General features: G+C 33.0%; 1 protein-coding gene across 1 annotated transcript in view; it reads left to right on the top strand.

Moving 5' to 3' along the window:
- The first annotated feature begins 4,319 nt into the window (after window positions 1-4,319).
- LOC147074534 (phospholipid phosphatase 2-like) overlaps window positions 4,320-20,656 on the top strand; it is a 115,751-nt gene continuing 99,414 nt past the window's right edge. Inside the window, exon 1 of the mRNA XM_085943788.1 lies at window positions 4,320-4,585. Within this exon, the coding sequence (XP_085799914.1) occupies window positions 4,532-4,585 (54 nt within the window). The 5' untranslated portion in view covers window positions 4,320-4,531. The remainder of the gene's footprint in view (window positions 4,586-20,656) is intronic.

Below are 20,656 nucleotides of genomic sequence, written 5' to 3'. Positions count from 1 at the left end.
AGGGTCCACTTAGCTCATTCGGTGTGATTCCATGTTTTATAATTTATATTTTTTATACCTTTTACTTTACTTTTCATATTGTTTATGTAATACTGCATATACCTATGTATTTATTTCTTCTTTATACTGTTTAATACTATTTCTTTGTTTTTAAACGTCATGTTGTGAACGTCTTAAATTTATAATTTGTAATTTTCATCGTATGTAAATAGAAAATTAAAAAAAAAACATATTTTTGAGACTTACAAACTTTTGGCAGTAAACTCACGGTAGGTTTATTATAATAATACCTACATTATTATAATGTTTTAAGTGGACATGCACGAATCATTTTCGCTTGGAGGTCGCTCTTGAAAATGACATTATGACGTCCGAGTGTAGGTAGTCGACTCCATAGTAATATTGTATTATTAATTATTATACAAATATTTTATAGTAAACATACAATTATTATTATTATAGTTTAAACATAAAGACAGAATAGTAATCTTGTAGCTACTACGCTTCTGTAATAAAACAATAAAATTGTCTGTTAATAATCGAAGGAAGTACGCTACACAGTTTTGTTTTGGTTATTTCAATGTGTATTGTTATATTGTTTGAAATAATAGGTTGAAAAAGTAAAAAAAAATCGTTCCAATGGAAATCATTTTAATATTGATAATTATATTATCTATAAATTATTATATCTAACGATTGGTAGGCATTGACGTCCCGTGGGGGTAGGCAGATTGAGCGTCGCTTGGGGGCGGCAGTTACTCGAAGGGCGGCAGATCGAGATTTGGTATACTTATAGAAATAACTAAAAATATTAATTTTGTTTACGTGTTGTACCTACCTACAATAATAGCTTTGTAAAAATGGTGTGGAAATAACAAATCTGTGTATTGCTAAATGGTACAAACCAAATGTGTCAGAAAATCAACCAAATACGACATCAGACTTTCATGATTTGGGTAAGTGTCTAATATAATTATATTTATTCGCTTTTTATATCTAAATTTAATTTTATATGCTTTATTGGTGTATATTTTGTTAGTAATGTATCAATACAACACATTTCTTAGATACTGGAGTCATGAAAGGGTGATAAAAATACTGTATAATAAATGGGGCGGCTTTATGGCGCTGTCTAAGGGCAATATTTTGCCTAGGGACGTCATTGTTGGTAGGTAAGTATTTTAATACATTTTAAAACGATTGGTCATTGGCTCAATACATTGGGTTCATGCCCTGAATATATTGACGCTAAATTTCAAAATCAGCCAAGTCCATAATCGATGAATAGGAGAAAAACAGCTTTTTGTTTTCTCAAGTAACACAGTCACAGGGGTGAAAGTTTATATTATTTTGAGTATAGAATATTTAAAATTATTAAGTTCCACATTATGGCAATGCAGAAATGTTATAAAGCAGTAGTTCTTCAGCAATTCACAAAAAAGTCAAAAATACCTAATGGTGGACTTGGCTGTTTTTGAAATCTTCACACATTGATGAAAAGCAACATGAATTTGACCCATACGTTAAGCGTTAGATAACCACGAATCTAAGTGCTCTAAAATCTTCCACAGTGAGCGGTATAATAAAATACCTACCTATATGAAACTCCATACTTATTCTGCGTAATAGCCTCATGATGTGAGTGATGTAGCCGTCTGACAGACTTCTTCATGGTTTGACTCAACTCCTTATCTCAACACCCATAGAGAATTAGATGGAAGTCATAAGAATAGGGCGGGAAACCTGCCACTTTGTAGCTCTAATAGTGCAGCCTTTTCAATGAATCTTAATTTTTCAATAATAGATACTTACATATTTGTTCATATTTTATTATTTTAATCTTAAAATGAAACTAACTAGTAAAAAAGACAAATAATTAAAGATAGTAAAAGTTTAGTTATGTAAACTTACTTAAAATAAAAAAAACCCAAAAGGTAGGTATATAAAGCTACATATTTTACTTACGTTAAAAAAAATCGAAAATACAATGCAAAAACGTAGAGAATAAAACAAATTCCTGTATTTTTATTGGTTCAAGCATTACAATAATATGTATTACATCGGGTACGTATCACAATACAACAATATAGTTGTGTAATCAGGATCTTTTATGCTTCGATCATTTTTTGAAACTAAGATGCCGATGGGTTGATACTTTCAAATGAAGTGCCTATATCGTCTGCTTCGTGGAAAATCGCCAGCGTTCTCAAAAGTATATTTCGTAATATTTGAATTCGTTCCTATTCAACGCATGACCTGCTTACACCCACTGTTCTCCATCACTAAATTAGAATGTGCCTATAATCAGATACCTACCAATTATAATAATATTATTCGGACGTCTCATAATATTATTATGATGCATGCGAAACGAAGCAAAATGTTGAAAACGAATGGGCAAACACCTTCGTTGTTAACTGTTCTATGATAACAGCTGATGATTCGTGAAAAATCTATCAGTTGGTGGAAGCCGGATAGTGAAGATCTGGGAAATCGTGATGTGAACATGACGTAAATAATCGCATTGTATTCGTGGGTTACGTCCTCGCAGACTTACTTATAAACAGGTTACTGTTTATTATGACTCGTTTTGACGTCATTTTCGCGCTATATTTTTATATTGCTATTATTAATAACCTTAATCTTGAGTCATGTACCATTTTCCATGTATTTTGGTCTTAATAAGGTTTTTAAAATATTAGGGAAGAAAGGTGATGATTTTTCTAGAAATGATACGCTTTACGGCTTACGCGATTAATGTAGGTATCTACCTATCTAACTATTTTCTTATTAATCAATTTATTACAATATATTCATACACCATAAAAATTGCTTTTGTACTATTTAATAGGTAAGTTGTAGATCGTGACAACTATCAATACGCAAGTATGTATCATTTTTTGTCACACCATATATTCCAATCTGTATCATCATCAGCCGGGGTCGATCCACTGTTGGATGAAGGCCTCTCCTAGCTCCTTCCACTCTTCTCAGTCCCTAGTTCCTTGCTGCTACGTATATCCACCGAATTTTATGAGTTCGTCTATCCAGCGGGTTTTATTACATCCCTGTGGGCGTTTAGTCCTTCTTGGGTACCACTGTATGACGGCATTTGACATGTCCAGCCCATTGCCATTGCATCTGTTTAACGACCTCTTGTCTGCTTTCTTATCCATTGCTTTATTTTATGATCTTTACGCGATATGCCCAACATGCATCTTTCCATGCCATGTTGCGGTACTCGGAATTTTTGGATTTCTCTTACATTCAAAGTCCATTTTTAACATACATACGTGAGCGTTGGTAGTACACACTTGTTGATCACTTTCGCTTAAAACACACAGTGCGAGGTCACTTTTGAAGATACTATTCAGGCTCCTAAATTCACTCCATGCCAGTTTGGGTCTGCCAGCAATCTCTTCATACGTACCACCGTCAATTTACATTTTGTTGTCGACGATAGACGTAGTTATTGATTCCAATTTGTATAATATACCCACATTATTTCTACTAAATAGGTACTCGATGACAGATTTTCAAATCAAATGATTGTAGTACATAATATGTATTGCTGTTATTCGCATTACGGATTGAAAAATTAGTTCCTAATTAAATTTATAGGTACGCACCTATTACGTAAGTTATTAATGTACATTTTTATTACACATTTATTTATTACCTATTCATGCATAAAAAATGAATTACTATTGTCTTTGAGATTTATCAGCAGATCAATCCACTTCTGGATGAATGTCTCTCTAAGCCGATTTCATTACTCTCAATGTGCGTCATAAACAAAACTTTCCTGAATTAGGAAAGATAATTAATATAGGTAGGTACCTACATAGTATGATGTTTTAGTAGGAGGTTACGCCATATGACCCTCAATTTGTGATCATGCTTATTAATCAAATTTATTGAAAACATTTCAATGATATTTAGGTTCACTGCAAGTCACCTGCTAATCCTACAAAATTACTGTGGAAAGTAATACAATATGGCTTATCTTGTATTCTGGTGAAAGTAGTCCGTAATAATAATAATATAATTCCCAAATATGCTATTATTTGGATTACCTAGGCACTTTACTGGAGATATTACGTGCTTCAGGTTACAGGTGGTAAATTACTATCTATCAGTATGAAATAGTACCTACCTGTTTAAAAAAAATGCTAAGTGTATTCGGATGCGAGGACGACAGGTATGTTTAGCACAAGTATCTAACTTTACTCGGAATTCTGAAAATGATTGTGTCTGATTTCGAGTCAGCTGGCACAGGTAACTTCACGCAAGGTCGGAATGCGCCACTCAACCAGTCAACCAGTAGTCGTTAGTTCGTTCTCAGGTAAAGCGAACCTCGCGCCCCTCGCGGCCACTTCCGTCACTAAACTCGTCGTTACCGATAATTATTTTTGAACAAACTGTCATTGCAAATTTCTACAAAACTTGCATAATTGTCTGTGAAAGTTATTCAATAATGTGTCAGTGTGTTTAGATATAATTGTGAAATTGTTCAGTGAGCTATACTTTCATGGAAATCTTTGAATGTAAAGGTATCTACAAAATGAGTGTAAACGAAGGATTCGTAAGTGGAATGTTATTTATTAACTTCATAATTTTATAACATTAATAAATGGATACCATAATAATTAATAACTTAGTTATTAATCAATTATTTTAATAACCTTGCCCAGTAGTTAGAAGCTAATTTACAGTAAAAGTAAACAAATCTATAACATTTACGATATTTTAATGCACGTCACTAGTTTTTATTGGTAAATAATAGGTATGTACTGTGTCAATGCATTTATTCGCAGTGATAAACATGGCGTATTGTTATTTTGTAAATGTTATTTAGATAACAAATACCTTCTGTCATTATTCGTGTTTATATTTCTGTTTGAAAGCACGTGTGAAATCTGTTATAATGTTTACACATCCGTGGTCACGTCTTGTCAAACTTTGAATGAGTCATTCGATGACCAATCGTAGCGCATCTCGAAGAAATTTCACTACTTAGGTAGGTACTTGTAGTAATAATGGCAGGTGACTTTCCATTCATCCTCCATTCACTTTACGGTCTTATTAGTTCTTATTGGATTCTAAGTAGATATTTTAATAACGTAATGTTTTTACTCATTTTTCACAACTAAACAAAGAATTATTATAATATTATTTTTCTATTCATTATGCTTTCTTCGTAGCATCATTTAAAATACTTTTATAACAGCAAACAGTATGTCAATAACAATTCAGATTGTGCACTTATCGACATAATACCTTATCGCAGGACACGAATTTGTATATCGTGCGCACAGAACAGAAAATAAATAGAATACCGATAGACTATATTCCATACGCCGCACGTTGAAGCAGGGTTTTTGAATGTGTGAGTGTCCTACGAAAATGAAGCACGCATTATGCACGTGCAATAGTGTGTGTAAGTTACCTGATCATGCGGTTTACCTGTTTGCCACCACTTTCAATATATTATGTGGAAATTATACAATCTTTTCTTAGTTTTTTTAAATGATCCAATAGGTCTAAATTACCTCATCCACCCTGTGGGGACTTATACACTTAGATTAGGAGCAAAAATGTTAACTTTTAAAGTCTTTAAAATCTAGATTAACTTTCCACTTTATTATGAAGTACTTACCATTTTTTTTTAATTTTGTTCATTGTATTACCTTATATTTCCATTTATCGTATAATATATTATATGTATATATATAATATTGTGTACAACATTGTTTAAATAATATAGTAAGTATGTACCTAAATATTTTCCTAGTCAGTCAGTAATTAATATAATATGTATGCACTAGTAAGTTTTGCTTTTTTTTATCAAGATTAAAGGTTATAACTATCTTTTAAAAATATATAGGTAATAATTTATCTACCTATCGCTATAATACTTCATTTTCAGGGACGTATTAAGGTCATGTTATTCGTTTGTCGACAAGTTTGGTTACAAGTTACAATTATTTTGTCTTTGAGTATCTGTAACGTATGACAGAAAATATATGAAAATGTATTTAAGACAGAGCGCAAATTGTAAATTTGAAAAATCGGAACAATGTTTATTTTAATCAGATCGTGAAAGAAAATAAAAAATGATAACTCTCATAATATTTTGAATGATGCTTACAGTGCGGTAATAGATTGAGTGATTAGAGTATCAAGAAATTAGTGTATTATCCAAGAGATTTATGTTAATTAAAGGGACGTTAAATCAAGATTAAGATACATATTAATTAAATGCAGAATAATACAGCCATACGCAATACGCCATCGTCATAGATGGGGACTTGTATTTGCTCATTACATAATTGCTGACTAAAATATAAGTATAACCAAGGCTGGTGCGTTTATATATATGACTGTATCATATTATTGGTAAGTATATAGATATACTATACTGCTATACATCATACAACAGTTAAGGCGACAAATATAATATAAGTAAAATTAAAATAAGGTACTTAGTCTAATAAAATAAGAATGAAATAGGTCATCAGTGCGTAAGTCACCATTACATCAATAATTATTATGTTGTCCATGACGATCAATCGCACAAGCTCAAGACGACTTTCACTTGAAATGATTTTCCGATTGTTGTGTTGACAGCCATTAAAATATTAACTTCTCTATTTAATTACTCATAGGGAATAAATTTAAATAATAACAAACATAAATTAGTATTCATTGAAGGCATTCTTAAACGTGTAGTAATTACTTTATAATTAAAAATGTCCTTTAAACACACTGTCTTCAGTTTGTATCAAAACCACAGGCATGTTGGTATGCAATTATTCTTACACAAAGCATTCATTGCTTGTGGGTAGGGCAGTGCACCTTCATACGTGTCTTCCTTCCCAGTAACCAGTGCTCCTCAAACTTTTTTCTTAATAGCACTAAAACTTTAATGCAGAAGCAAAGGGTAACAACAAAATATGTCATGTTGTGTTTCCTAACGTATTCTATAAGCAACCTAAAATATTTGACATTTGACTATTGAGTTTTTCTGTCACACTTAATTTTAGCCTAGACACTCTAAATTCAGGACAAAGGTGGTAATACGGGGTTACAATTTGGGGGCGATCCGGTACTCCAAAGATGGGTGCCGGACGAAATCCCGAATGGCCGGAATCCCGAAGGCCGAAATCCCGAAAAATAAAAAAATACAAACACCAATAATTACGCAATCTCGAATTGCGCAATTTTGCAAGAGAGACAAACCCATGTCTTGTGTGGAAATAAAAAATACAAACACCAATAATTGCGCAATCTTGCCATTCGGGATTTCAGCGTTCGGGATTTCTGTATTCGGGGTTTCGGGATTTCGGCCATTCGGGATTTCGGCCTTCGGGATTTCGGCCTTCGGGATTTCGACCCAAACCCTCCAAAGATTGGGTCTCTCAACAGTTTTCTTAAAAAATAACTTTTATAGTATTCTTAATAATAAAGTATTGTCATTAATACATGGCTCGAAATGGACCAGAGCGCACCGGAGCGCCGTTCCGGTTCATAATCCCAAATTATCCCTAAATTATCCCAAAATTATTGTTCCGTCTCGTGGAAAAAATAATTTGACCATTTGAGCTAGATATGCCATATTAAAACAAAAATCTAACACACTTTTTTTGGAAAACACACATAAAATTAGATACTTAACTATGTTAATATTTTCGTAATATTATCGAGCGGTTCGTAAAATTTTCCATTTCGAGCGCTGCATGAATATATGTTGATACCATGAATTTATACAATACGATCAGTTCCGGATTTACCGTAGGGATAATAGGGCCATAGCCAGACTCCTGAGATCGGTAGGGACCCCGATGTCCGAAAAATAATAATTGAAAACTTTTGAAAAAATATAGAGACACACGAAACAACTGCCTCCGCGGGAATGAATATAATATGAAAGAATGAGTCCAAACAGTGTTTCCAACTACTGTCGTTGACAAAAACATGCCAGACGGCAGTGGCGAAGGGTGACTTTTGGAAAGAGGTAGGCTGTGGAGATCTGATAAAAAGAACACACTTGTCAGGTATACTTATGAGAAATAAGAAGATAATACGATATTATTAATGAATAGGTACACAGTAATAACAATGATACACTAATTTAATGAAACTTCAAAAACTCACTTCATTAGATAAAAGTTCTTTTTATTTTTAAAAACAGTATTTATTAATATTCGATTAAACACCATAGAAAATATTTTTTTAAATTATCTGATTATTAATTATTTAGTTTTAGGCTCTGCGATCGGAGCTTACCTTAGTTCATACAATTCGACAGACTGGGCGGGGTTACGTGACGTAAAGTCCATATGAAAAAAATTGAGAATTATTTGAAACATAATCCGACCAAGACAGATGGCGCGATGTGGTATATTTATTAAAATCTTTGCTGATTGTTTTGTTATTATCTGTGTAATACATTCCTACACATACGGCATCTCTCGTTGGCAAAATAAATTATTTCATAGAATATCAATATAATCAAGTGATTATATAAATAAGTCAATATGCAATTAAAAAATATTTTTCTAAAGAAGGAAGGCTTCAAATAATCGCCTAGTATGGAGTCTTCGCCACTGCCAGACGGGGTACAAAAACAAGTTATTTGGCAGGAAAATACGCTAAATTTAGTGAAAATAAAATTTTAATGCCTTCTCATTTCTCTCCTAACTCATTTCAAAATTGACAAAAAATAATTAATTAAACTAACAACATAATTTGATAAGCAATAATTAGGTAATAACAGAGAGTGGAATCCCCGATAATCATCAATGCCTAAGCAAACATTAAATTATAATATGTGATACCATTATATTATCACTATGACGCCAAGAATGCTCCTATTATTTCATTGTGTTTATTTTATTTCTCAAGTACTACCATACCTTCATTAAATATGTGAATATATAAACAAAACATCTAGCCGATTTTTAGCACATTTAAAACTATTGAAACCTCCAAAAAACGCTAATCAAAACGCCATAAGCTAGATGCAATTTTTCGCAAGAAAAACGCTAAGTTGGCATCGCTGAGTCCAATCTACTTTAAACGAAAATATGTGCTATTATTGAATGTTTGCTACGTACAACAATTTTGTATACCTTTTAAATATATGTATTTGTTTTCAGACGTTATATTATAGCACTCAAATATCGTAAATTTTTGCATATATCACTCAAAACATTTATGATTGAAAGACGTGCAATATTATACAGCAAGAAACCAAAACATGAAACCCTAAATACTATTGACCACCATGTTAGTTTAGTGGACTTTTAAACAGTATTTCGGTGTTATTTGTAGTGACAAATTGCAGATTTTCCCCCTTGACTTAAATAAACAATAATAATTAATTAAAACGGTTAACGTTATGATATGTTCATTGGTAAATTAAGCGAAATTGTAAAGGATCTGTTAGCACTATTCATTTTTCAGATTAGAAAAATATCTTACTTATAAAATATTTTTTTTTATTTCACTTTACACATTAATTTGACATTTTTCAATAATATTATAATTACATTATTGACATGGGCTTAATATTTTACTATCTTATCTTATAATTATTCTGAAAAGCTCGTGCTAGCAGTCATTTCTGATCTTTTATATTTTTTTAGTTTCCCACCATTTGTATAACAACATTATAATTATTGTTATGTAAGTAATATTTAAATGTCAGTGTTTTACATGAAAAAAATGACATTATGTCATGCAACGGACTTTAAAAAAAGTGTAGCATTGTATGTGTCAGTACATACAATATGTAAAGAATAAAATCATTTATAAAATACAAACATTGTCTTTTTTACCAGTTATATAATAATTCATAAGTAAATTACTTATTTGAATATAATAATTTTAGGAAATCTGCCGATGATTGTACTACATAATATTAGATATAATGTATTTATTAATTTTATATTATTTTTACCGGGAAAATCGATTTAATCGAATATATAGTAAACAGTGACATAATACAATATTACGATACTTAAGTTATTTATATTGTCACCCATTTTGTGATAAAAACCCATAGTTTATAAACCCATTGTTATAGATCTACGGTTATGTCGTAGAATTAACATAAAATAAATGTTTCAAGACCATCATGCTTGGGTTATACCACACCAACTCTAGTTCAAACAATAATTATAGTATTGGTCTAAAACTTGTCTATCAGTGATGAACAACATAACTTTTCACAAGAGCCAACTTTTTATACGTTTATATTTTAATAATTATATTTATTATTTAAATTTAATTTTAAATTTAACATATAACATTTGACATATCATTCAATACTTTTTATAGTGTGTTGAGCTTAGTTCTAAATTCGAACACCGGACGATTTATGGTCGTATAATATATTCTATAGTCTGTGAACAATTATCGAGTGGAGGCGCATGCGGTCCGCTACTTACAGTATCACTGGTATATACCTACGAACTAAAATAATGCTCAAAATATTAATATTATAGTTAGAAATGAAGCCATATATTCTAATGTCGGTTTCATCCGCTTGAAATGACATTTTCATAATATTTTATTACAAATTATTAGGTAGGTTTAAAGTAGATAGTTTATGAAGGAACCTCTGTATGCACGGTGTTGATGGACGGATAACGTCATGTTGGATGCAGAGAGGCTGAGTGTGACTCGATAGTAAGCTCGGGATAGAGATTCCTGGATGACAATTATGCAGTCGGCTATGGACCATAATGTTCTGTAGTGATAACCTAAGTAAAAATGTAGACGCTTTCTTTGTTTTGCAAGAAAACAATTTAAAATGAATTATTATTTACCTAAGTAAATACTTCTACAATGTCTTGGCTGCATCTACCCATCTTTTTTATGCGTAAATTCAAACGCTAATTGGCACAGCATAATTAATTAATTCAATTCAAGTCATCATAAGTAATAAAAACTAAAACAAAAACGTGTTTTTCTACTATGGTTATCGTCAGTAATATAGTTTACACGATTTTTTGCAGTGTTCTGTCTATGCCACGTCACGGAGTTCAAGGATATAAAATGTGCTAATTTAAATAAGCAGATTGATGGAACAATGCATGTTAAAAAAAACTCATGGCATTTAATTATTATTTAACATCCGTGGGTAAAAATATACTAATCGCGTAGAGATGGATAAAAGTATTGATGCTTTTTCATCAATATTTCGATACTTTATACCTCGTATATTATACCGGTGATAATTATTTTCTAATGATACGATATATATACTAAAAATATCGATAGATTATACTTTTTTCTTGGAACCACATGGGACAAAAGAGCCTCCACTTGCATTTTTGGCTAATCTATTTTTTTATCGCAGAAATCGCTGACCATTCAATACGAAGTCATTATTTTTCCTACCGACATTACATCCCTATTGTTCCATTTCATATATATTTACTTCTTCAGATATCTTTTGACATAATCATGAATACTGGCATAAAACGTCGTAAGTACCTATTCATTTCTTAGATTCTTAACTGACTATAATATTATGTATATCGTGGGCAGGCAACCTTTTTATAAACAAGGGGGAAATAACATCCACAATTACAAATATATATTATCTAATTTAACCAATTTTTGTAAATTACATAAAAGAATTATTATTTTTAAATGATCTTCGGTACTGTTTAATAAATAGTTTAAACTAAAACATCTCTCTTTACACTTATAGAATCTAATCAATAATCATTTTTTGCGCTAATCAAACCGATTGGACGTGTGACTCCCTATAAACATAAAGGGTGGTGAAATAATGAATCGCAGTCAAAATGAGACGACTTCTTAGCAATCGAGAACTTGACCTAGGTCTGAGACTGCTGTCTGCTGTGTTGATCCGCTTTTCAATAGTATGGGCGCTAAATCAAGAGATGTCACGGAAAATTGAGGGTTTCGAGATGTGATTGTAAAGTCGCATCCTCAAAATTCCTTGGACTGACTGGGTGACAAATCGAATGGGAAAGGACCGAGAAATTCTGCGTAGTGTCAGAGCCAGAAAACTACAGTATCTCGGCCACATTATGAGAGGATAAATGTACAGCATTCCACGTTGATCGTAGTATAGAACGACGCCACATTTCGTGACTTAAGAACCTCCGTGATTGGTATGAGTACAGCTTCACCGAACTGATCAGGGTGTCAAATGATAAAGCAAAGATTTCCTTGATGGTGGCTGACCTCCGTTAGGGGACAGCACGGTGAGAAATGTCAGCAATATAATTTGTTAATTATCTATCGTTTAAATATTCAAATTCAATTCAATACATTGTGTCATTACATCTGCAAGCAATCAGGCTTCGAATAGCCAATCCCTGCTTTAGATTCGTAGTACGTACGTGCAATTTGCTTAGTGTAGTAATAAATTACTTTATGTACGTGAAAATATTAATGAATCAATCCAGTTGGTACCTTGCCACTTTTAAGACGTTATACTTGCAAAAAAGTATCATTGAATTCAACATAATCACATTTTTGAATGTAGGTAATTTAAATAATTTTTATTACATTTGGTTTCATCATAATATGTATTATTATTATTACCACGTTTTCCTTAGCTCGTATTCTTGTTTGTCCGGTGGTTGTTTATCCAATACAAATCTTGCAATCGATTTTTAACTAACTTTCCGACTAGCTAGACATTTGAAACTTTTAGAATATATCAGAACACGATGCCAATGCATTCTTTTAATGCTTTTAGCCATCTTTAAGTAGAATTCAATTCATTTTCACCTAATTCTGTTTTGTATGAAAAGTTATTTCGGAAGAAATCCGTAATCCAATCCACTATTATTGGCTGCTAAGGAGGTGGTCCTAGCAACTAAATTATTAATATATACGTGCGTTACTATGGAAATCAAAATGACATTTCAGTATTCTATATTTGTTTGTTTGTTGCAAAATAGCAAAAAAATGATTTGTTGACAATTGCCTACATAGAATTGTCAAGTTTATATGATTTAACAGAAAATTTAAAAACGTGGTATATAAAAAGTTCTTTTTATCTTGTATTTATTTTTATTACTATTGGAATCAAATGTCACGATCACATAAGTCAATGTTTATCTAAAAATGTGTAACATCACTAAAAACGTTATGTTCTGTATGAACCAAACGAGGGCACATTGGGAATCCTGGAGATGAGTTGCCGACTACTGATATAGTATTTTATAAACCGAAATGACTATGCATTTCAACTTAATAAAACAAACATTCGTAGTAACGTTTGTGGATATGATATTTTTTATAACCACTTTTTTAAAGCCCTGTTTGTGAATCAATGTTATTGTAGCACAAAAATGTAGTTATAGTTTTATTGTACCCATACATTAGTCAGAAGATTGATTGATTTAAAAACATATAAATATATTAATATATATTATTAATATTTTTCTACTAGTAGGTTTTGTGTTTCATAGAAGATCTGTTATGACTAAAATACGTATATTTCTTCGGAACACAGCTTCTTCCTGAGTCATCGTAGTACCTAATATATAAAGCCAAAGGCAAAACTAAAGTATAGGTGTTCTTTATCATACAAATAGCATCATAATGTTATTCATGGTCCTGCAAATAAATTGATTCTTAGAAAATCAGAATAAACTATATACTTATTGTCAGTGGCGCACTCAGGATTTAATATGGGGGGAGCAAGGAGGAGAAAGTAAATTAGTCCCATAGGCTCTTTTTCTTCCTCATTATTACATATATATAATTATTTTTACATATTTTCACAATACACGGCGGCATATTTGTACAGTTTCTCCTAGTTTTTCAGTCATCAGTGACTGGCGGATTGAAAGTGACTAACAGTGACCATGCTGGACATGTGCGCCTAGTATGCTAAAAATTTACTCAAATAGCCAGGACCCCTTGCCCCCCCCCCCCAACCCTGGGTGCGCCACTGCTTATTGTAAATATTAAACATTATGTACTATGTAGATTTTAAGTGGTATCTGAAACTAGGATAATATACTAGAGCGGACCGCAGAGCTTCTCGCCACCTCTTAGGTTAGGGTTACCCGATAAAAATAGGAATGAAGGGCATCATGATAGATAGATATAGATATTATATATATTTTTAAGTACCTAACGAAAACACTTTTTAATGCATATATCTACCAAAAACTTGTGCGGCAGGCGACTTTTTCTGTACTTAGAATAAATTTATTAAAAATTGTAATAAATATAATTTATTATCAGAAATTACAAGATTGATTTAAACGACATTTATGGTGGGAAATGGTAGATAAAGGAGTATCATTTCTAAAATGTATGGACGACATTATTTTTAGGTCAAATGCCGTGTCCTCTATGTGCCTATCTAAGGTTGCGATGATAAAAATATGCCAGACAGGGTAAGAAAAGATGCTACTTTGGCAGGAAAAATGTTAGATTTACTGATAGAGAAAACAACACTTATCTTTTGTAGCACACATGGAAAGGAATGGGAACCTTTAAGATTTGTAGGTGAAACATCGTTGAGTAAAACTTTCCTCGGTACAGTAAAAAAATCGACAATTTTTATTCTTGTGGAGATACTTGTGGAAAAACTGTTTACTGTCGGCAAATTTAGTAATACACTCATGCTTTTCTAATTTACGTATAAACGCATAACCGATGAATTAACACCTAGCGTTTTTTTTTAATAAAATTTTACCCTAGTCACGATGAATGTTCAATGAAAATGCTAGATCTGACAATAAAAATAAATTGAAAATAAGGGTTCTGTCCTGAAATTTTACTAAGTAACGTCATGTAGATTAATACTATCAGAGCTTTCAAACCAAAATCCGAGTCAGTTAACACATACAATTGCTTTTCCGAAATCGTTACATTAATAAAATATTACTCACGAATCATACGAATTACAGAGCTTTTGTGAATAATGCACTAAAATAATTAAATGCTTAAATTAAATTGTTCCACTAATGAGTCAAGATTATATTATGACAATGTGTTAATGCGTTTTACACGCTCTGTATGTTTCAATTCAGGGATATCCATTTTGTTTTTGAAAATTAATACACTCCTTATTATGTGGAAAAGTATAATTTACAAAAAAATAAAACCGATTACGAATAATCGATTAGCGAAGATTGCAAATCGACTATTTACAAAAAAGATAGGCGATTGGTGTGGAAGGCGCTTTTCGTGGCAACAAGCTGAGTCACCCTTCCGCCCCGTCAAACAGAGGGCCATTCTGTGCACGGATTCGGCGAAATGCTTATATACAAAATCTCCATGAACGAAATTATACGTTTTGCTCGCAATCTGGCGTAAAATCGCATTCGAAAATTTTGGATGAACAGGGTATTAGTAGGCTCCGCAGTATTAGATACAATTGTATTTTGGTTATGGTCGTAGCCATGGCCCCCACAAGGGGGGGGGGGGGCTGACAGGGCTCTAGCCTGTCAGCCCGGACTCAGAAGGGGCCCGGCGATGCCAGTCGACCAGATAAGTGAGATAACACACACATCACAAATGTACTTCAATAGTAAAAAAAGTCGCGACGCTATTTTCCTTCAATAATGTTAACCCTTAACCCTTATTGTTAAGCCTTTATCCTTATAAATAGGTAGGGGGGGCCGCCAAAGATCCTAGCATGGGGGGCCGGTTCAGGATGTGGGGGCCATGGTCATAGCACTCGCAAAATGAACGCCCGTATTGCCACCGCGCCTTCTGTTATAATAGTAAAACTTAGTCGTAGTAATAATATAGACATTACTTACTGGGAAAGTCGGCAGAGGGATAGACACATACTTTTAGATTTTACGAAGCTCTAGCTGAGAAAATACCTTGTAACCTCTACAGTCTACACCTTGCCACGCTACTCTATGTGGACATTGCACCTTTGATCAAAGGTATTTCAAAATTCAGTGCGTTAGTGCCTTTTGATTACTAGGTACGAGGGTGGGTCAATAAGTCCTTAGAAAAGCCGACAGGTGGCGCGACTAGTACTGTAAGCGGTTTGTTTTCATGCAGCGGCACTACCGATTCAGTATGCTGCGAAGTTTCAATCAGATTGGTCGGGTTGTTGTGTGTTTCTCGTACATTTAAAAAAAAAATTGCTTGTGGAAAATGGAAAAATGGAAAATGGAGAAAATTGAGTTTAGAGTTGTTATTAAACATTTTAATATAAAAGGGTTAACAGCAAAGGAAATAAAAAATGAGTTGGATTTAGTTCACGGCATATCTGCTCCTTCACTTGCAACTATTTATAACTGGTTAAATGAATTTAAACGTGGTCGTACATCAACAAAGGATGAACCACGCTCAGGACGTCCTGTAGAGGTGACTACACCAGAAATGATCAATAAAATCCACGATATGGTGTTAAGTGACCGAAGATTAAAGTTGAGTGAGATAATTGAGGTTACAGGGATCTCAAAAAGTAGCGTCATTTCTATTTTACATGACAAATTGGGCATGAAAAATATTTCTGCAAGATGGGTGCCGCGTTTGCTCACAGTCGACAATAAACGCAGTAGGGTGGTGGCCTCTAAAGCCCTGTTGTCGCTCATGCAACGCAATCCGGATGAATTTTTTCGTCGCTTTGTGATTGTAGATGAAACATGGATACACCACTATACTCCCGAGACGAAAGAACAGTCAAAGCAGTGGATTGCGAAGGCAAACCATGTCCAAAGAAGGCGAAAACCGTAAAATCAGCTGGTAAGGTTATGGCTACTGTATTTTGGGATGCACGTGAAATTATTTTCGTTGACTATTTGGAAAAAGGAAAAACAATAACAGGGGATTATTATGCATCTTTATTGGACCAGCTAAAAAACAAAATTGAAGAAAAACGGCCTTATTGAAACAGCAAAAAAATCCTCTTTCATCAGGACAATGCCCGTGTTCACACATGTTTACGATCAATGGCTAAAATTGAAGAATTGAAGTTCGAATTGGTCGACCACCCACCGTATTCGCCAGATTTAGCCCCCAGTGACTTTTTCCTTTTCCCAAACTTAAAAAAATGGCTAAGTGGACAACGTTTTTTTTTCAAATGAAGAAGTCATCGATCGGACAAATGCTTATTTTGAGGACCTTCCGAAAACTTATTTTTCTGACGGTTTAAAAAAATTGAGAAACGTCTAACCAAGTGTATTGAGCTCCAAGGAAATTATGTTGAGAAATAAAAAAAAAATACAAAAATAAAACCTGTTTTAATGCTTTTTTCTAAGGAATTATTGACCCACCCTCGTACCTACGACCTACTAAATATTAGTAAGTATTACTTGACTTGAGTATAGTAAACTGAAAACATGCTTCAGCGATAATAAGAGTTCTGAGAAATCTTTTTCTATTGTCAAAATTTTACTTCGTATATACATGCGTATTCTAAAGACAACGGAATGTGCCACTATGTGTAATGTTGTGTTTTATATTATTTGATTAGTCGAATACTTACACTATTTAATAATAACACTTAATATATCATTTTTCCACCGCCAGCTGTCTCAATAAAAAATTTAGACTACCTATCATACAAACATACCATGTTTAGTGTATCATAGCCAACAATAGAAAAATACAGAGAACACCTACGTACGTGCATGTAATTATGAAAATATTATGTACCTCGTACAGGGTATCCAAAAGGTAAATTTCAAACCGATTTTCAGACCGCGAGATGAACTTTTTCTTTGTTCTATTTTTCTACATACCTATTCATTAAATACATATAATATAATATACGAATATGACAAGATCTATTAATTTTCTATATTCACGTGACGTGTGTAATGTATTTGAATACATTTTAATTGCATGAAGAATAATATCATATGTTATATAAGTATTGTGTCGTCTAATAATATATTCAAAGATTTGTTTTGTTACCTTATATTAATTTTTAAAAAATCTTCGGAAATTAGAACATTATCTTTTTATTTGACAAACTTCTGCTTTTGTTTAAATTTCTCCGAGCCCCTATTATTACACTACGCAATCAATTTATCATACAAACCTACAAACTTATCTGAAGAATGGGAAGGGGGTGCCACTGTCGAAAACTACCCAATCAAGACTCGTAACTGGACAAAATCTGACATTCGAATGACATTTTCGGAAATTAGAACATTATCTTTTTATTTGACAAACTTCTGCTTTTGTTTAAATTTCTCCGAGCCCCTATTATTACACTACGCAATCAATTTATCATACAAACCTACAAACTTATCTGAAGAATGGGAAGGGGGTGCCACTGTCGAAAACTACCCAATCAAGACTCGTAACTGGACAAAATCTGACATTCGAATGACATTTTCAAAATGGTGTCCTATGGTAGTTCGTAGTTCCATTTGTGGCCATTCTACAGATAAGTTTGTGGGTCTGTACCAAAATATAATCTTATACCCCGTTTACACGTGCATAGATTTACTGTGCACAGTAAGAAAATGTATGGGGAAACATGTATTATCCTCCAGTTGGCAAGATTGCGTGCATGAATCAAACAAGTTTGGAAGCTTCCAAATTGTGCTGATTTATTACGCGCAAGTAAGACCTGCGCAGTAAAACAATAATGGCGTACCTGCCGGTAAAAAACGAACTACTCATTTGAGGTTAACCGATTTTCAATACGTCCTGTCAAATAGTAGTATAAAATGACAACACCGCGTCTCGCTATTTCTTGAAGAATGAGATTGAAAAGAGTCAGCACTTCTACGTGTTAACAGTTATTGTCATGATAGTTTAAAATAAGCACTAATGGCGGCAGTAATTCCATGCACGTGTACATGCGCCGATATTTTGAGTTTTCTAACAACTTTCAGTTGCTATGGCAATAATAAAAAATTGATACTTGACGATTTGGTTTGTTGCGTCACATATAAATCATGTTGAATTTCCAGTAAACATGTCCTTACGTGATCCATTCTGTCAATTATTTTTATAAGTGATTTTTAGGTGTGATAAGGAGTAAATTGATTCAATTTCGTATATTATTTCATATATAAATGTAAAGGTAACTTTTTTACGCACAATAAGAAGTAATTCAGATTCAACTACGCTACGAAAAGTGTCACGATTTGATTTGGTTATACTTATCTCAAAAAGGCTCATACAAATTCCGACGAAACTCGCAAAGCTTATATTATGCTACATTAATTATTGTACTATCTATTTATCTATAATATCTTCCACTCACTGCCGTCCCTGAAATCAAACCCGAAATATGAACATCCTATTTTTTTAAGTATTGTAAACACTAAAAATCTTATTTTTTTTCCTTGTCCATGTTATTCGTAGTTGATAAGACAGTGTAACAACCGCCATACAATTTTAAATATTCATGGGCCCGCAACTCTATGAAAGTTGAACTCCCCTGACGCAGTACAATAAAACTAAGTAAACAATACATTGACAACTCGCTTAACAGTGCGTGTCAGTATGTATTAGCATGTTTACTACACGCTGCAGGTCAAAACACGGCCACAGCTTCCAGCAGTAAAATCTGTTTTATGGCGCGCATCTGAAACCCATGGCATTGATGTTAGTTACTGAAGATTGCGGAAATGCGAAATCTAGGTCATCGGTTTTGTGGTAGGTGAATATATTTAATCCACAGAAACTATGTATAGATAAATCACAATTTTCTCACTAAGACTTACAGTGTGTAGTTAGTTATCTTAACCGACGTTTCCAGGATTCGTTGTTCATCATTCGCTCAACCAATTGGATATATGCATTGGATCCAAGGATGGAAGAGAACAAATTATAAAAATAAATTACATGACTCGTCTTGCTAACTTGTAGGCTTTCTATGCGACAACTAGGCCGATAACTTATTATTCTGACGTAGAGAATAAACATTAGTTTGTGTCTTAATTGGTGATTTTTTTAATATAATCTACTTACTATTATTTGTATAAATAAATATACAAACTGTTACACTCTGTTTATCGCATATCTCGTAAAAAAATTTCAACCTTGAATTTCGTCATTTTGACTGGTGTTTTCTGAACCATTCACGACATTCGACAGAATAGGCAATATTCTCCAAGATTTAACCAACAATCTTACGCCGATCGTCAGACAATTTGTAGAGATGGAGTCTGTGTTTGTAATTTGGGCATTAAGGCCGGTGAACTACAACACTACGGTATTCCTAATAATTTCAAAAATAGGTTTGCGAAATATTTTAATACATGACAAGAAAATATACCTACTAGTATTTAGCGGATTTTAAAACCTCCTACGATAGAAATTAAATCAAATTAACTTCTATCAAAAAAGTGTTATTAATTTGTTACATTACATATTACAATAATAAAGTAATGTTGGAACATGTTCTTTGCAACGGAAATCCTTACCAATGGGCTCCGATTCTTCACGTGGTCCGGTGGAAGGTTTATGTCGATAACAAGACTCGGCGGATGTTAATCTTCAGTGTTGTTTATTCGTCAATTAACCTCAAAGTATAGTTAAGTAAAAGGCAAAGAACCCGGTTCGATCCGCAGTGAAACAACTCGGAGAGTATAGCTAAGTTAAGTTGGAACAAGTTGAATGGTATTCGGGTATTCAAATCATTTAACACATCTAGATAGGGTGGATAAATTGGGGTTGATCAATAATATTGAGTAGGTACATTACAATACATAGT

This window comes from Rhyacophila brunnea, unplaced genomic scaffold (genome assembly GCF_057557595.1).
Source record: "Rhyacophila brunnea isolate RB1 unplaced genomic scaffold, BYU_Rbru_1.0 scaffold_16, whole genome shotgun sequence".
Lineage (NCBI taxonomy): Eukaryota > Metazoa > Arthropoda > Insecta > Trichoptera > Rhyacophilidae > Rhyacophila > Rhyacophila brunnea.
Note: the sequence above shows the minus strand (reverse complement) of the source record. Positions and strands in the feature narration are given on the sequence as shown.